Here is a 16,730-nt window from a genome sequence, read left to right on the forward strand (position 1 = left end):
CTCCCCCCTTCCTCCATTCTTAACTCTGGACATTTGAAGTCACCTCAATTCAAAACTGCTTTTGTCAGGGAACAGAAAACGGGCTTGAGAAATTTCACCCACGCAAATTTTGCCAAAGCAAACTAAAGTTAGGATGGAGAACCTCAGCCTCATGGGACAAATCCAGCCCTCCTGGGGTCCCAATCTGGGCCTCTGGTGTTCCCCAGATGGCCACTTCCTCTTTTCTCCTTGTTACTGGCACCTTCCCTTCTCTTTTGTCTGTTAGGAACAAGATGGTGGAATTGTGCCAATTAACTTTGCAGAGGTACAAAGAAGGAACTGCTCTGCAATTATACTTGGTCTAAAGGAAATTATATTAAGGTAGATAAAGGATATCCCTGCCTCATTACTATTTGTCCACTGGCAATGAGTGCGCATGCGCACAGACACATTCATAGCTGAAACATCACATGTCAAATAATAGAGCAGCGAGGTGCCTTTAAATCCAATTAATCAGAATCGGGAGAATTCTATTTCTCAGACGCATATTCATGTATTGGCATTGCACTTCTCCCTTTGCCAGGAGGGCTCAAAGAGTTAATTGTGCTGAAATAAATATTAGCATAACGCCTAGGGATACAATTTTCTTACCTAGCTAGGAAAACTTGGCAGCAAATATGCTGAACTTAAAATTGTAGAATAACTCATTAGGAAATACACAGTAGCCATGGCAAGATTTACTACAAATATGCTAGAAGTGCTTTTAAAAATTAATATTATGCTGCTATGCTTGGTTTAATTAGCTTTCTTCTTCATTTACAAAGCCTATCTGTCTCGTTTATGAACTTAGTCTCTCTTTCCTTTGTTGTAAACCTGTTTAATTAAAGTTTTAACAACTGTGTAAGGTTTAGGAACACTAGAATGATTTTTATCACGTCAGACCCTAAATTCTGCTTTTCTACATTCTTGTTCTGTGGTGTGGATCATAATAAACAAAAATTAAGATGTACCCTTCTGCCATATCTCATTGTGTGTTGTATCCAATTTCTGGCATTTTGCTGGTGTTTTCATTTTGATCTGTGAATGTGGTTTCATTGGTGCTGAAATTCTGATTAACTGCCTCAGATACCAAAGCTATCTTCTAAAATACATAAAAGGTCACCTTTTCTTTTAGCATATACCTATGTCTTATCCGTACATTGATTGCCTCATTCACCAATATATTCCATCCTCTGAAACATCCTATCACTTATTAGCCTCTAATAGTAGGTCACTGCGCTTTGGTTTTCAATGATAGAAACTTCCATTAAAATCTGTTTCAGCATGTATCACTTGCCCTTTGTGGTATAAGGAAAGATTTAGCAGTAATTTACATTTCGCTATATGCAAAATTGAAACCTGCTCACCAGAAATATTGCTTAGAATGTAACTGGAACATCATCATTTCATTTTATTTTATTCTTCAGTGCCTCTCCTTTTCCAAGGCTCAGAAAAGTAACAATACAAAACATATCTATAAAAATCAATCCGTTAAATTGAATATAAATCCTTACAAATATTAAACTCTACCATAATGCTACCATGTCCTTAACCACCAAATTAGCTGATTTTTTTTTCACCATTTGCAGATGCTTAAATTTGGGCTTTGACAAATCTCTGGGTGGGAGACACATCCTGCTGACAGGCAACCACCAATAATCTCTCAATTTGCCCTTGACTTTTTAATCAGACATATAGATGGTAAATAAAAGAGCAATTTGGCCTTAGTCGGCTTGGTGACACCTATTCACCAACTCTGTTCAAATTTTACACATAGACTTTAGAACCTGAATCAAAAGGAAAGGCAAAAGACAGCTGGAGTTTTATCAGAGCACTGAATGCACTAAATTCCTTGTTTCTATGCATACATACATTGAGTGGGGGCTGGGGAACTGAATAAGGCTGAAAACAACACCAGCAAAGTTCTAGAAGAGTGATTGAGTTCAAATGTACCTGGAGAGGGACCACACACTAAATAATTTTCCCCAAGAAGAGGTGAGAGAGCAGAATAGTAGCCAAAAGAAATGCCATGCTGATCTACTGGATTCAATTTCTGATGTGAACATTGTAGTCCTTCTGGTGTGGACAAATATCCCAGATGCTGCTTGCATCTGGTTCCATTCAATTTACTTTCCATGAAGCAGGGGGCAGGTGGAATATAATGGGCAGCTAAATGTACAAACTCTTGTGCATGCTAGAAGGAAAAGATAGACACAAGGGTAGATCTGCAAATTAGAATGGTAGACAACTGCTGCAAACTGAATATGTGAAACTCAAACTGACAAGCTTCCAGCCTCCCCTAAGTCCTGTCACTATAGAGTGAAATGGACAAGGAAATTGAAACTTCTTTATTAGGCAAAGAATGGTGGACATCTAAGCCTTTTTAAGAATGGTCCAACAATGACAAGAATGTCATTTCAAAACCAGCAGTGTGGGATCATCTGCTTCTGGTCCACCACACATCACCATCACCATTAAGAGATCTTTGTTTGTGTCTTTGTTTAATAAAGGTGATGAACACCTCCCACCCTCAGCATACATGCTGATATCACCTAATAAATCTGGGCAAAATCTAACACTATTTTCAAAACTCTTTTGACAAGATCATCCTGGGGATTTGTTGTGCTGCAAGGTGGCCTGTCCTCAACCTTCTCAATCAAACACAAAATAAAACACACAACCTATCAAATAAGATGTGCACCAAATATTTTCTGTATGCCAATTCCACATTGTAGATAAATTGCAACTTTGACCTTCTTATCCTCTCCATATCTGAGTATTTTATTGTTTCACCGGGATTACTACCAACTCAGGGGCTCTGTTCAGCTGGCTCTCAGTGATGTTCAATGGCTTCACCCAAACCAAGATAACAGAATAGGATACTTTGTTTCCCTTGCATTCAATAGCAGTGGTGCATGCTCTGTTCTAAACAACCCTAGAAGGGGAAGATGGGTGCAGGGAAAATGCACACTTGCCTGCTCCAATCATTTCAGTGGACACTGGCTTGAATCCTAACTTCTGTTCAGAGTTCTGGAACAGAGTTCTGTTCATGAAACAGGGATTTCCCCATCCCTTCCCTCAGCAGTCTGCTGTGGGCCCCCCAAATCCATGCCTATGAGTTGGGAGACCCTCCAGAACAGAATGGCATGTGGCTCACTGGTCGGCAGCAGGAAAGGGGGACCCTGATAATTGGGGATCCCCCTGTATAAGTGGAAGGCATTACCTCTTTTGATCCAAGCCATTATTCCCAACTTTCATGCTTCCTGCTTCTCAGCACAACCTAAGCCACTCAACTCAGTCTGCCCTGGCACTGACTAACAGAATCAACCTGATCCTTGGTAAGACACTGAAGGTTCAAAAAGGCTCCATATTCAGAGAGGGCTGAATATAGCTCAGCACAGGAGCACATACTCAAAAGTGGCATGGACAGGATTGTGGCCAAGGGAAAATACTTTATGTCATCTCCTTTTGACTTAGATCATTCTTCCCACAGATATATAATGTACAGTTTACCCTACTTCAGTTGCATATTAGAAGTTTGTGATATGATGGCCAGGGTCTGGAATTTATTTGTTCGGTCAGTGCCTTTCCTAAATACGAAAGTAGAAAATATGTTGGCACAAATACTGAATCTCTAATGTAATGGCTAGCTACCTATCATATCCAAAATATACTGGAGCTTAGTCACACCATTTATTTTGCCAACACAAAACGTCAACAATAGCCAGTTCTATCACAATGGAAAAGATAATAGTAATTTTCACTCTTTTTCTAATTTAATCTCATAACCACTAGGGTAATATATTTCAAAAGCATATTAGTTCTGCTATAGTGTGAACCACCCAGATCCTCATTTGAAGAACATTTTGAAGGGGACAACTAAAGAAAATGTAAATATTAAGATAAACTACTTTCAGTTTATATTTCTGCCAATAAATGTTTGCCATATAAGGTCTCAGAATAACCAGGCTTTCATCTTCATGGAAAATCTATATTTTAAATTTCTTCAACTACTATTGCATACAAATATTGATTCCATCAATTGTGAAGCCCAGTGGGCAACCCTGAGTCCTCTCTCAGACTCATACCTCAGACCTTGGGTCTCCAGATGTTTTTCTACAATTCCCATTACCTCTACCCAGCATGACCAATGGAGAGAAATGATAGGAGGAGTCCAATAATATATGCAGGTCCAAGTCCAGGAAAGTCTGTCTTTGATTGTAATTTTAGCCTTATAACAATCAGGACTGTTGTAAGGCTAAAATTACAGCCTGAGTTTTTGGGAGGGAGACCAGAAAACAAATGTCATAAAATTAGTAATGTATATATTGTTTAAAGCAGAATACCTGCATGTTCATACTAATGTATATTTTGTTCTGACACCATACATACGATAGTTCAACCATCTGCGATATATTACAGATTTGAGTGACTTCAGTAGCACCTGAGAAATAAATTGGTTTCAAAATATTTAATTTCTTCTGATTCAATAGGTTTTCGAGTACCAACATTTAATTTTTAATACTATGTGGTATTGACATGTTAATGCCCCCCACCAACAACTACCAATCAAGTGGTCTGCAGTGGAATAATTTTTTTTAATGATTTCAAAAATTCAAACTACTGTATAAAGCAAATTAAGTTTTACATTCTTCATTATGACAATTGCTGTGTGTAGGGAATCTTGATTGCAATGCTACTCATTTTGCCCTCTATCTGGTTAAACATGCTTTTCTGCTTGCTTAAAAAAAGTTTCTCCAGAAAAAAATGATCACACCGCCTGCTCAGTGTGAAATTATGCATCACGGGAGAGACTCCATTGCAGGGATTAAAAGCCACCATCCAAGTAGCTCTGTTGGGATTCCTGACTCTACAGCTGTGCTTGTTTTTCTTTACACCTGATCGGGTGGCTATAATAGGGCTGATATATTCATTAGCCCTTGAAGCCCAGTATGTAATTAGTTTGTGGTATATTGAAATAATGAGTAGGTGGAAAAATACCCTGAACTGAACTATGTAGGTCTAACAAAGAAAACTGTAGGTTAGAGAACAGCATATAAGTTAGAGATAAATTGCCCACAGATAGCAGGTCCAGAAAGTTGAAACCAAGAAAAAAAGGAAGGGGAGACTGTGTCTTATTTATTTCCATTAAATAGAACTGTTAACCAATAGTAAATGCCAGTGATGTGGTGGTAAATTCTGAAGTGCAGGCATCATGACAATCCCCCTAGCCACCTCCCTAAGGAGGGTCCAGAAATTCTGGCAGCTGTGTTGTCCCATATCAACAAACCAATTCTAGCAGTTTTCATCTCAACCAGAAGCAAGTATTTTGTGAAGCTAATGGTTCTTAATTGCCCATCCAAGACCAGGCCACCCCAACATACTTTCATTACAAAAAGGGACAATATATTACTGCTGGTAAAATTCATTTCCTGCCAGCTACTGTGAGCTAAGCTCAGGGGGAACAGGAATTCTGAGGGGCAGGGGGTAGATGACAGAATTGTCCCAGCTAATAAAAAAGTACCGGTGCTGCATCCCTGTGAGCCCTGGCTCCACTTTGTGTTCAAATACACAATGGAGAATCCAAAAAGCAGCACACAAAGCAGTCTCTGATTCATATATGAGACTGGGACAGCCACAGAAATTTCGTGCATCAGAGCATGCCCAAGCATGTACCTGGGCCACCATATAATGAAAACTGTAGCTGGTAAAAAGACCACAACAAGTGCTAGGATGTCTTACGAGAAATTTGATATAAATTCATAGAGTTAAGAATCTCTATGAGCCCTGTTTAGAGAGAATCTACATGAACAGTTAGGATAGGGACCGGCAAACGAGTGATGTTCGAGCTCACCAAGATTCTCCAGACATCAGCTCAGTGTTCATCTGTCCTCGATTTGCGCTCACGTTTGTGATCACGTTTTGTTTTATGGAAATGGGGAAATCACACAAAACACACAGCTATCGAATGTGAAAGTTGTGCAGAAAATCCCCAAATTTGTGCAAATTCCCAATATTGTGGAAATTTCCCCCATAGACTAAAGCATTGGTGAGTTAAAAATTGAGCATTTGGGGGAACCTGTGCCCTTTTCAAAATTTGCATGGTTTGAGAAAGTTGTACATTTTTCATAATTTGAGCATTCTGAGAGAGTTGCACATTTTTCAAGTACAACTTGAAAAATTGTGCATTTTTGTGATGCAAATGCAAGTTTAGGAATTTGCTAACATTTTCAGAGAATGCACTCCCATTCACATTCAGGATTATCAATGGGGCATTTTCAAGTGATCTGCAAACTGAAACAAAATTCTCATACATTCCTAAGTTAGGCAGTAATTTGTTCTTTTTTGCACCTCTGTCACCAGAACCTATGCAGGAGCAGGTTATTCTTCTTTGCAGGTTTTAACCTGGTGAAGGCAAGGGCATGGTGGCTACCAAACTGGTAATGTTGAAGGGGGTTTGACTATAATTTAGATCTCATGTGTTATATCTGTATTTTTGCTTTATTTTCAAACATCATATCACATTGTTACATCACTATGTTAGAAGATCTTTGGATTTAGTCCAAGACAGAGTATGCCACAATAAATTCATTAGTTTTCAAGGTGCCACAAGACACTTTGTTTTTTTTTAAAGGAAGTTACATATGTTTTAAAAGTCAGCTGGAATTGATGGGGAATTACGTTCTTAATCAGTATTTAATATAAAAAAAAAACTGGAACCAAGATCTTAAAGGGAAAATGCCATGATGGTTATTCTCATCAGTTGCTTAATTTTTCAGCCTATCATAAGCCATATTTATAAGATAAAAACTGCATACTGCATCATTTCATCATCACCAATAAAGACAAATGCATGTATTTCTGATGTGAAGCTGCATGTTATAGGGCTTTGACAAGTTCCCTATCTTATATTTGCTGTCTGGGGTTGCAAAATCAGAAAATGCAGTACCAGCATTTTTAAAGTGAACTTCCCTTTTACTGAGTAAGATCTAGTGGAGGCTGGTGCTCCAATTTCGGTGGGGCTATAAATCCATTCCGGGTTTCACTCAGAACCAGACAGGGAGCTATCAAACTACATCTTCCCAGGCCTGCTGCCAATGAACTTTTAACTGGAGACTGAATCTGGGTATCTCTGCATGCAAAGCATGTGCTTTACTCACTGAGCTATGGGCCTTCCCCACATATAATAATAACTTAAAACATAAATTCATATATAATACATACATTATTAATTAAATGGTTAAATTTGATTGAGCAATTCAATGAGAATACACAATTGTGCTTTTAATAATAGTAATTATTATTAATAAAATTATTATTTACAGTTAATGCATAAGCAAAGCAGGTATCAGACACATTTTCTGTTGAAATAATTACTTTTAGCTGTAGCACTGAGTGAAGGTTAAAAAGCTGACTTCTAACACTTTAGTTAATGGTAAGAAAACACTGGTGTGTGTTTTTATTCACTACTACTTTTGACATGCTTTTGACATTGATAAAACCACTTTTAAATAGATCATTTCAGACATATTACTTGTGTGTAATGATGTTTAAGGGGTGTAACTAGTGTTTAAGAATTGTTTAACAGGAAGTAACTAAACAGAAGGTAGATTTACAGCACAATCCTATGCGTGTCTGCTCAGACAAAAGTCCCATTGAGTTAATGGGACTTACTCCCAGGTAAATGGGTATAGGATGATCAACATTAATGTTCAACATTAAGGCCAATGGTGGCTGGTCAAGAAGTTTGTTAATAGGAACTGTTGGATGTCACTACAGGACCACAGAGGAAAGGATATTCCCACCTTTATTGGGATTAGTGCTGTGCCAAAAATTTCTCCCACTTTTTTTTTTGAATACTCTCACTCAATTTGATAGAAGAGAAATTGCTTTCAGAAAGAAATTGGAGAAATTCTCCAGGACTGGGTTTGGGTTTCTTAGGCTTACCTTACTTAGGAGGTAGCTGAGGAATGGCGCACAAGTGTCCTGACTTTCATTGTACAATCATCTCTTTGGCAGCCTGAAGCCTCCTCAGCTTCCTACATTTTGACTGAAGCCCAGTGGAGCCAATTCCTCCCTTAGTGTGTTTTTTTTCCAGATCAGGAAGTACAGGCAGCCTGGGAGGCTAGCTACAATTAGGTAAGCTCAAAAACACCACCAGAAGATATTCAACATAAATTATAGACTGTCCTGAGAATGAGGCAGAACAATGGAAGCCCCTTTCATGGAGGAAGAAAACTTTCTGGAAATTGGAGGACAGATTTTGGCAAAGCACTAACTCCACCTCATCCCTGGAGCTTGATTCAACACTGCCACCCTGTTCACACCTGCATTGTGGTGGATGCAAAGGGGGGCCAGCCTGCCAACACAGTTGATGCTGTTGCAGCATGAACCCCCCCCCCCAAAAAAAACCCTTACCAAAAATGGAAGAAGCTGTGCTAAAAGCCCTACCAATGGGGAGCCTCCCTGTGAGAAACTGTTGAGAATGTCTTGTTTTTCTAGAAAAAAATGGTGAAATTGTCTCCCAAATTTCTCTGCTGACAAATAAGGTGGAGAATTTTGTGAGGCCATCTGCACACAGCTCTAGTTGGGATGCATGCAGGACCAATCTTAGGCAGAGTGAGGCAACTGCCTCAAGAACCTGATTTGGAGTGTCACAAAAGGGCAGCAAATATTATTTAATTTATTATCATTCTATTTTTATTGTCCTGTCTAAGTAGCTTGATCTTCAAAGAGTACAGTGGGGTCACTGGGACCTACCAACTCAGAAGCCAAAGAGACTCGTTCCCCTGACTTCCTGGAACAAAAGGTAATTACAGGATGTCACTTGCAGTGAGGCGAGTCTTTCTCTACCTCTCTCCCGCTTTTACAGTGCCTCTCCTAGCCCTTCTCTTTCTACTTGCCTGTCCTCCAACTGTCTATCTTTTCACGTTTCTGTAGGGATGTACGAAAGCCACTTACCTTTCTGTGGATTCTGTTCATGGGGGGGGCGTTCCGTCCCTCCCCCCAGAATCCTCGATAGGGGGGAGGCGATCCGGTCCTCCCCCCCGGAATCCTCGATGGCCGGCTGTGCTCCGCAACAGCTCCGCGGAGCAGCCGGCCAGGCCCAGGCCAGGGCCGTCTGCAGCTGGATTTCCGGCCGCGGAGGGCTCTGGGTAAAACAAAAACCAAAAAAACCCACGCATACGCAAATGGCGGCAGCTACAGCCGCCACCATCTGCGTTCCTTATTTTTCGCCGTCTTAGTCTACGTCAATATTGATGTAGACTAAGACGAAGAAAAGAAAGGGGAACGCAAATAGCGTAGTGGGCGCTATTTGCATTCCCCTTTCTTTTCTTCGTCTTAGTCTACGTAAATATTGATGTAGACTAAGACGAAGAAAAATAAGGAATGCAAATGGCGGCGGCTGTAGCCACCGCCATTTGCGTACGCTTTTTTTTTTTTTTACCCAGACGTGACAGGCTACGTAAGTCTTTACGTAGCCTATCACGTCTATGGGGAAAAGAAAAATAACAACACACAGACTGCAAATGGTGGCGGCGGCAGCCAGTCGGAAGACCAGCCGCCACTGCCGCTGCCATCACCAAAGCTGCTGCTGCAGCCGCCGCCGTCCGGAACATCCGCCCCAGGTAAGTCTCGTCCCGGGGGGGATCCGCGGGGGGCGGGGGGGGTGGCAGGCCATTCCGCAATGGATTTCGGGGGGTCACCGAGATCCGTTGCGGAATTCTCTAACATCCCTACGTTTCTGTCTCTGCGCCTTTCTTCTGTCTTTCTGGCTTGTTCCTCTCATCTCCCCCACTCTACCTCTCTGTCTTCCTGTACTTTATTCCTTTCCTCTGTGTTGGCTGGCCATCTGCAGCTCATCAAGACAGTTGGAATGGACCACTGAAGAGTGACAGCAGTCCATCTTATCAGATCAGGTAGTGGTCATCTGTGGTCACTCCAATTTGGCTGATGTTAGCATGGCAGGGCCCTACGAGGAGGAGGCACCAATGGTTCCTCACAGGCTGTGAATTGTCTGCTTGCACTACCACACCGCTCATTCACATTGACTTGGTTTTCACATAATGACAGCCCAGAGTACAGGTTGAGTATGTTGTCGTTGAATCGAGGGTGGTCGTTATGTGTGAACACTGCACCAAGGTTTAACTATGGATTGTTAACCACAAACAAACCAGAATTCACAACCCAACAACAAACCATGAGTTCTCTTCCTGGGTTGTTCATGGTTAACAATCCTGAGTTAAACCATAGTGCAGGATTCACACATAACAACAACCCAGGATTCAACAACAACCCAGGATTCAACAACAACCCATACTCAACCCATGCTCTGGGTTGTCGTCATATGCAAACCAGGCGTTAATGGTTTGTTAAGTCAGAATTCCTGGCTTAAAGTGACATCCAAATGAAACTCCTGTGACTTGTTTCTTATGTTTAAATTCAGAAATAGGTGAATATCTTTGTTTAGTTATTCTTGTCTCATTAAAAAAAGTTATAGCACTCCATGTTAATAATACAGAACCCAAAAATGACAGAATGTCATCGTTGTCTGGGATACTGACTCAAATTCTACTGAACTCTACTGAAAAGGTGCTAGAATATTCTTACAAAGAATCAAAGACGATGGTGTACAATACTTACTTGATAATGTCTCCTTCAAGAGCAATCACTCGTTTAATGATCTTCTGCTCTGGGTTTCTTGGAGACCTGCAAAAAGGGAGGAAAGGTTATTCAATCAGTAATGTTCTCATTGTTTTAAGAAAATGAAGAGAAAATCAGCTATGAAATAGGGATTGCTTTAGGTCATTAGAGAATTTGCTATTCTGCCTGATGTGGCATCCATCATTGTGCTTTTGCTGAAGTGAAGCCATTGCTGTCACTCACGTTTCAACCCACTGTGGGGGGAAACAGGTGACAGAAAAATAGCTGAATGGAAAGACCAAGGTAATTTATATCCTCTTGCTGTTGCAAAATAAATGCAGAAAATACTCAGTGATGATCAAATTAGTGCCCTGTTAGAGATAAAGCAGAGATGATTGCAAATGGATTCATATATTTAAAAATGAATTTACTATTAAATGCTAACGGAATAGCATTCATAAAATTCATGTCAGTCATTTATTTTAGAAAATAACCTGAAAATGCTAACAGAATAGCATTCATAAAATTCATGTCAGTCATTTATTTTAGAAAATAAACTGAAAATGAGATGAAAATTAAATCATCTGATGTAGGCAACTCTCCTCTAAGTAAAAATAAATACAAAGAAAATTCCACACTACTTGAAAGGAACATCAACTGAAAATGTCCAAATATGATACGGTAGTGGCAGCAGCTAGATGTCTTGATGACATACCTATGCAGTTAAAAAGACAGAGAGAAACAATAATGCTGTGTTCACACAGTCATTCCTGTACTTCTGGTTGTGTAATCTGGAATCCATATTCAACAAGGAGTAATAAAGGGAATCAGATGAGGTTTGTGATAGTGAACTACTGTCCATTCCTTGATTCTAACCAGAAGATTACAAGCTACACTATTTGGAGCACAATCCTATGGTCTCAGAGAGGGCACCCCACAGGACATAGGATATTGCAGATCCCCCTCACCCCTACTGAGGCTGTAGACAAAGTTATGACATTGACAGCGGAGGGATTCCTGCCTGGATTTCCCAACCATAGCCCTTCTAGCCACCACAGAAAGAACTTCCATCGTGATTCCTCTTCCAAGGCCACAGTTGCCACAATTTCCCTCCCCACTTGCCAAGAGATGCCATCCTGAATGATTCTGCTGAGGGCTTCTGAGGAAAAAAAAGTAGCAGCACCTATTAGGGAATGCCACAAGACATTTTGTTATTTCAGGGATAAGCAACGTGGTGCCTGTAGGCACTAATGCACCCCCAGACACCTTTCTTGGCATCTGCCAAGATGCCCTACTCTGCCCACTTAAAAAAAAAAAAAGATTAACACATTCATTTACTGGCAGCAGGATATCATGTTCCTTCGTTCTCTCCCTTTGCAATCAACACACTCCAAGATACCAGGCGTCAAGCTCACTACTTTATTAGTTAACGACCAGGTTCCTTACAAATGCAAATCCTAGGAAGCTCTCAGGCTACAAAGGAAACAGCTACTCCACACAATTACGAATACCAATAGAGGAGCTGAAGTGGAAGTTAGAAAAGTTGCAGGCAGTTTGCACAAGAACTTCCTGGCCAGACTAGTTGTGAGGGGGCTCCCTTACAGTTGCCCCCTCCTATGTAGGCTATCACGCATAGCCAACCTAGAGGAGCATTTGAGCTCTGCCTCTTAACATTTCCCGCTTCGCTCTGTGACGGACCCTAGCATCCCTTAAGTCATGCCCCTCCCCCTCGACCTGGGTTATCATGGAGGAGAAGATGGGGGGGGGGCTCCAGGTCAAGCCATCTGTGTGCCAAGGCCTTGCCATATCTGAGCTCACTAGGGAGGGAGACTCCCCCAGTTCTGTCTGTTCCCATTCAGAGTCTGAGCTGCTATCTCCACATGCTCAGATTCATTCCTGACACAGGAATTGCTGTGCAATAGGTGGCTCTTGGAGCTGAAAACTGTGGGTTCAAACAAGGTGTATAGTGTGTTGTGGCTCAGACCTCACCTCCACCTTGTACTCAGTCTTTTGGTTACTTGTCCTTTTCCACACCTCCCATGGCAGCCATTTTGTGGTGGTGGCAAGGGCGGTTTGTCACATTATCAAATGTGCCTATGGGCTGCAAAGGTTCCCTAACCTTGTGTTCTGTTATGAACAGGAGTAGATATTTTATGCTTCTTTCTTACCACAAGAGAAAGTAAATAAATTGATCAGATTGGTTTTACCCACTTCATTTACTGGAATCACAGTCTTTCAGCAAAATTGCTTTTAGACCACTTTATATATAGTTCATTTCTGCTAATGAAAACAGCCATCAAATTTTAAGTGTATCCTTTCAGAATTCTTCCGTAGTTCTATGCTTTATTTTAAAGGTTCTTCGAAATTGCCCCTCCAAAGCACTTCCATTTGATTAGTATATCCTTTTTCTGATGTAACCACTGACCCTGTGGTTCAATTTACATCCATTCAGCAATAATTACAATGACCTTGAAGAAACATAATTCTCAATCCAATGTATTGGATGTTCACAGATGAAGTGATTACTTTTCTGCTAGTAATGACACATCTTTTTCTATCAGCCTGGCTTCAAAGAAGACCCTGTAAATTCATCTCAGCCATGTATGATTTTGAATATTTCAAACCAGAATATAGGTCTTTGGGTGGGAGTATTTCCATTTGGTTTCCAATTCAGAATTTATTTTGAAAAAGTACATGTAAGAGGCCAGTCCCGTCCGCTCTGGTCCCCCAGCAACTGATGTAGGGCTGAAGTGCTATACCCAAAATGGGTACTCCATGGATGACACCCCCAATTTCTTCCAACATTCACTCTTTGGAACTTTGCCATCTATGCTGATCCTGTTCCATCCTGGTACACTGTTTGGACAAGTTGAAACTGACACAGTTCCAGCATGACTTGCAGGCGTCCGACATATTCAATCTGTGCACCTGATGTACAAAACCCCCCTTCCATTTGGAAGTACCCAAAGAAAAATCAGAACAGAACTTAACAGATCTATCTATCTATCTCACTAAAAGGCTTTAATGTGTCTGTAAAAAACACAGTTAGGGTGCAATATTGACTGGGGAATGCTGGGAATTGTAGGACTTTTTCTGTCTAAACATGCATAGAATTGCAACCTTAGCTACATTTCCGTAACAAATTTAAGACAGCTTATCAAAATATCCCCAAAACAGTACTGGGCAGCAGCAGCTGAGGTAAAGTCATTCACCAGGGCAGAAAAAGCTTAGTGTCATGTCTAAACTCACACCCTGGCTTGTTACTCCTCTATCAAACATGGGTCCATAAGCCAACTTTAAATCCTGGCTTCAAAACTTTGACATGAGAGAGGAGAGGCAAGCCCAGGAGTCCAGGTTTTGATATAATACTAAGCTTTTCCACCCCAGTAAGGTTTGGGTTACTTTAGCCACTCCTGCTTGCAGGAAGAGCCAAGTGGGAATGACTGGAGAGTGTGCACCAGAATGCTGTTCATTATAAGCCAGGATTCTCAGTAATTCTGGTTTACCGTATTGTGTAAGCAGAAAGCCCTTTGTGTCCAGTCTTCACGCCACCTTTAGCACACCAAATTACATGACTGGACAGAGAGAGAGAGAGAGGTGCACTTTTATATTTTTGTTTTATTTTAAAGGGAGCTGCTGATAACTTTTAAATTTCTTAGCAGAATTGGATGAAATATGGAGGGATAGTTGCCGCTTCTGAGGGGATTGAGCCTGCCAAATTTTGGAAGAATACCTGCCATGATTTTTGTGCAAGAGCAGACTTTACATTTTGAGGGTTATCCAGAAAAAGGACATGATTATCCTCCTATGTTCCTTCTGGACCATTCTTCTGAAAATGGCAGACAGCATAGAGGTGGCCCTAAGTAAGAAACCTGCAAAGGTTCAGAAGGATAGGTGCAACTGTTTATGTGGGAGACTTCAAAGGTGGGGTGGGGGATTCCCCTTCTCTCCCCCTGTGTTTTTTGGGGCAATTTGTATGAAAACAGCATACAACGGAAAGGTATCTCCAGGCAAATTTGCAGAAGACTAATTACAGGGGCTAGGGTTTAAGGCTTTTTTCACAATGAAGCTTGGTGTTATCTCACATTCCCATCCTTGCCCTCACCAAATGCACAATGGACCCTTAGTAAAACATACCCTGTGATTAGAAGGTGGACCTGTCAGTCATTCAACCCACCCAACTTCCCAATCAGCATTTAAGAGAGATAAAAACAAAAGACATATTTTGGAGACACACTTCCAAGCCTGAAGCACATACAGTATGAAGCCTCATTCAGGGTCCAGGTTCAGTTGTGTTTGCTCTGGAAGAGGGAAGCCTGCTTTGCTTTGGGAGGGACCAGAAATGGTCTGAAGGGTCCTGATTCAGTTCGGGCTTCAGCTAATCCAATGTATATCCCTATTTTTCCCTTCTTTTTAGCCATTTTCTGTAATGATGCTAATCTTTCTAGTACTTGAGTAATTTTACGATTGTGCAAATAATCATGTCAGCTGGGAATTCAACATTTCTGCCAGAGCTGTGGACATGAATTTGGAGTGTGGACAGGTGATAGCTTGACCAGGAGCTCAAATGGTGTGTGTTCATATACAGTGCACACACATTCCACTCATGATGCCAGGTTTCACAGGGATGAAATTGCAATATGTTAAAACAGGCCCTAAGCAGCTATTTGCAAGCTGAAGCTTGTTTAAATATACTGAATGGGCACTACTTATCCCAGTGCAGATAACAGTTCCCAAAAAGCTCATTAACATTTTATTATTCATTACAGTTGTATAGCATTACCAGTTTCCTGGGTTTTTATTCTCTCATTGTTCTCTTCATTTGCAAAGTCATTTTTTTAAAAAAGGAAAACTATCTCCTTTCCGATAGCAGCTTGGGAAGCTGGAATGAGAATTTACTAGATGCTTCAACATACCAGTGCCTGTTGAGGTCTAGGTATAGATTCCTGCTAAGCAAAGGAAGGCAGTTTCTTCATTTTACCTCTCAAAAGGGATTTAGGAAATATCTTCAAATACTAAATGAGCCCATTTCCTGCTGCTCATGCAGTCCTCTGTTCTAATAACAGGGAGAGTAACCCAGAGCTCCTGGATAATAGTCCTGGATAGTCAGATCCAACAGTTAACCAAATTGAATTATATTTTTCAACATACATTAGTATTTTACTATCTGAAGAACAAAGAAATTAGATTTCTGTTCCATCATGAGTCAGTCTACATTATGACTACATCATAAAAATGAGTTCTGTTTCAAAGGGCACTTAGGGTTCACAGGTAAATGCAGGGAAAAAAGATAGACAAACTGAAACTATTAGCTCATTATCCGGAATCGTACAATACAATTTCAAAATAGAGTTTGCCAACCTGCCCAAGAGAACACCTCACCCCATTCTATCTTCTCTCATGACCCTCAAGATCAATCAGGAAGTCCTTCCCAATAATTCAGTCCATATATCAACATAAACAACAAAAGTGTGGCAAAGAGTCGTACAGGGACTCTGTACATCTCATGTACAGAGATGTACATACATCTCTGTATGTACAGAGATACATACAGGGCATCTCTGCACCAGCCTAAAATCCTGCATTTAAAACGGGGCTTTCTGATTCTGTTTTAAATGCAGGATCACAACTCCCTTTTTCATGTGCTTCCTTTTCCCCCACCGCTTTCCCCCTCATTCTCCCCGTATCTGAGTCTTCCATTATCTTTCATTGATCTCACTCCTCTTCTTGCCGCTTTTCCTCTTTTCATGGAGGAAACTGAAGCAGAACACAATGGGATAATTTCATAGCTCATTCTCTTGCAATCTATTTAAAAACAGAACAAAGGGCATTTAGTGCAGGAGACACCTTGAATGATCACGGTGTCATATAAAGAGCCCGCAAACCTCTGTGAAGAAGCAATCTCAATCGCAGGAGAAAAGCTCAGTGTGAAGGAGCCCATAGACTATCCCCAAACTGCTCTCATTTTGTATGGCTTGCTAGCAATTTCTGTAAGCATTACAATGGGTTGGATCTAGATTTAGTCAAACACAGAGTAGACCCCTTGAAATCAATAGGACTTAACTTGA

General features: G+C 40.8%; 1 protein-coding gene across 9 annotated transcripts in view; it reads right to left on the reverse strand.

Annotated features, from left to right (window-relative positions):
* IMMP2L (inner mitochondrial membrane peptidase subunit 2) overlaps positions 1–16,730 on the reverse strand; it is a 756,637-nt gene that overhangs the window by 244,026 nt on the left and 495,881 nt on the right. For all 9 annotated transcript variants that reach the window (XM_084810764.1, XM_084810759.1, XM_084810762.1 and 6 more), the window contains one exon: positions 10,663–10,728. In XM_084810764.1, the coding sequence (XP_084666890.1) occupies positions 10,663–10,728 (66 nt within the window). The remainder of the gene's footprint in view (positions 1–10,662; positions 10,729–16,730) is intronic.

Source organism: Heloderma suspectum, chromosome 7, assembly GCF_057233095.1.
Source record: "Heloderma suspectum isolate Gila_16-S chromosome 7, 16-S_ref, whole genome shotgun sequence".
NCBI lineage: Eukaryota > Metazoa > Chordata > Lepidosauria > Squamata > Helodermatidae > Heloderma > Heloderma suspectum.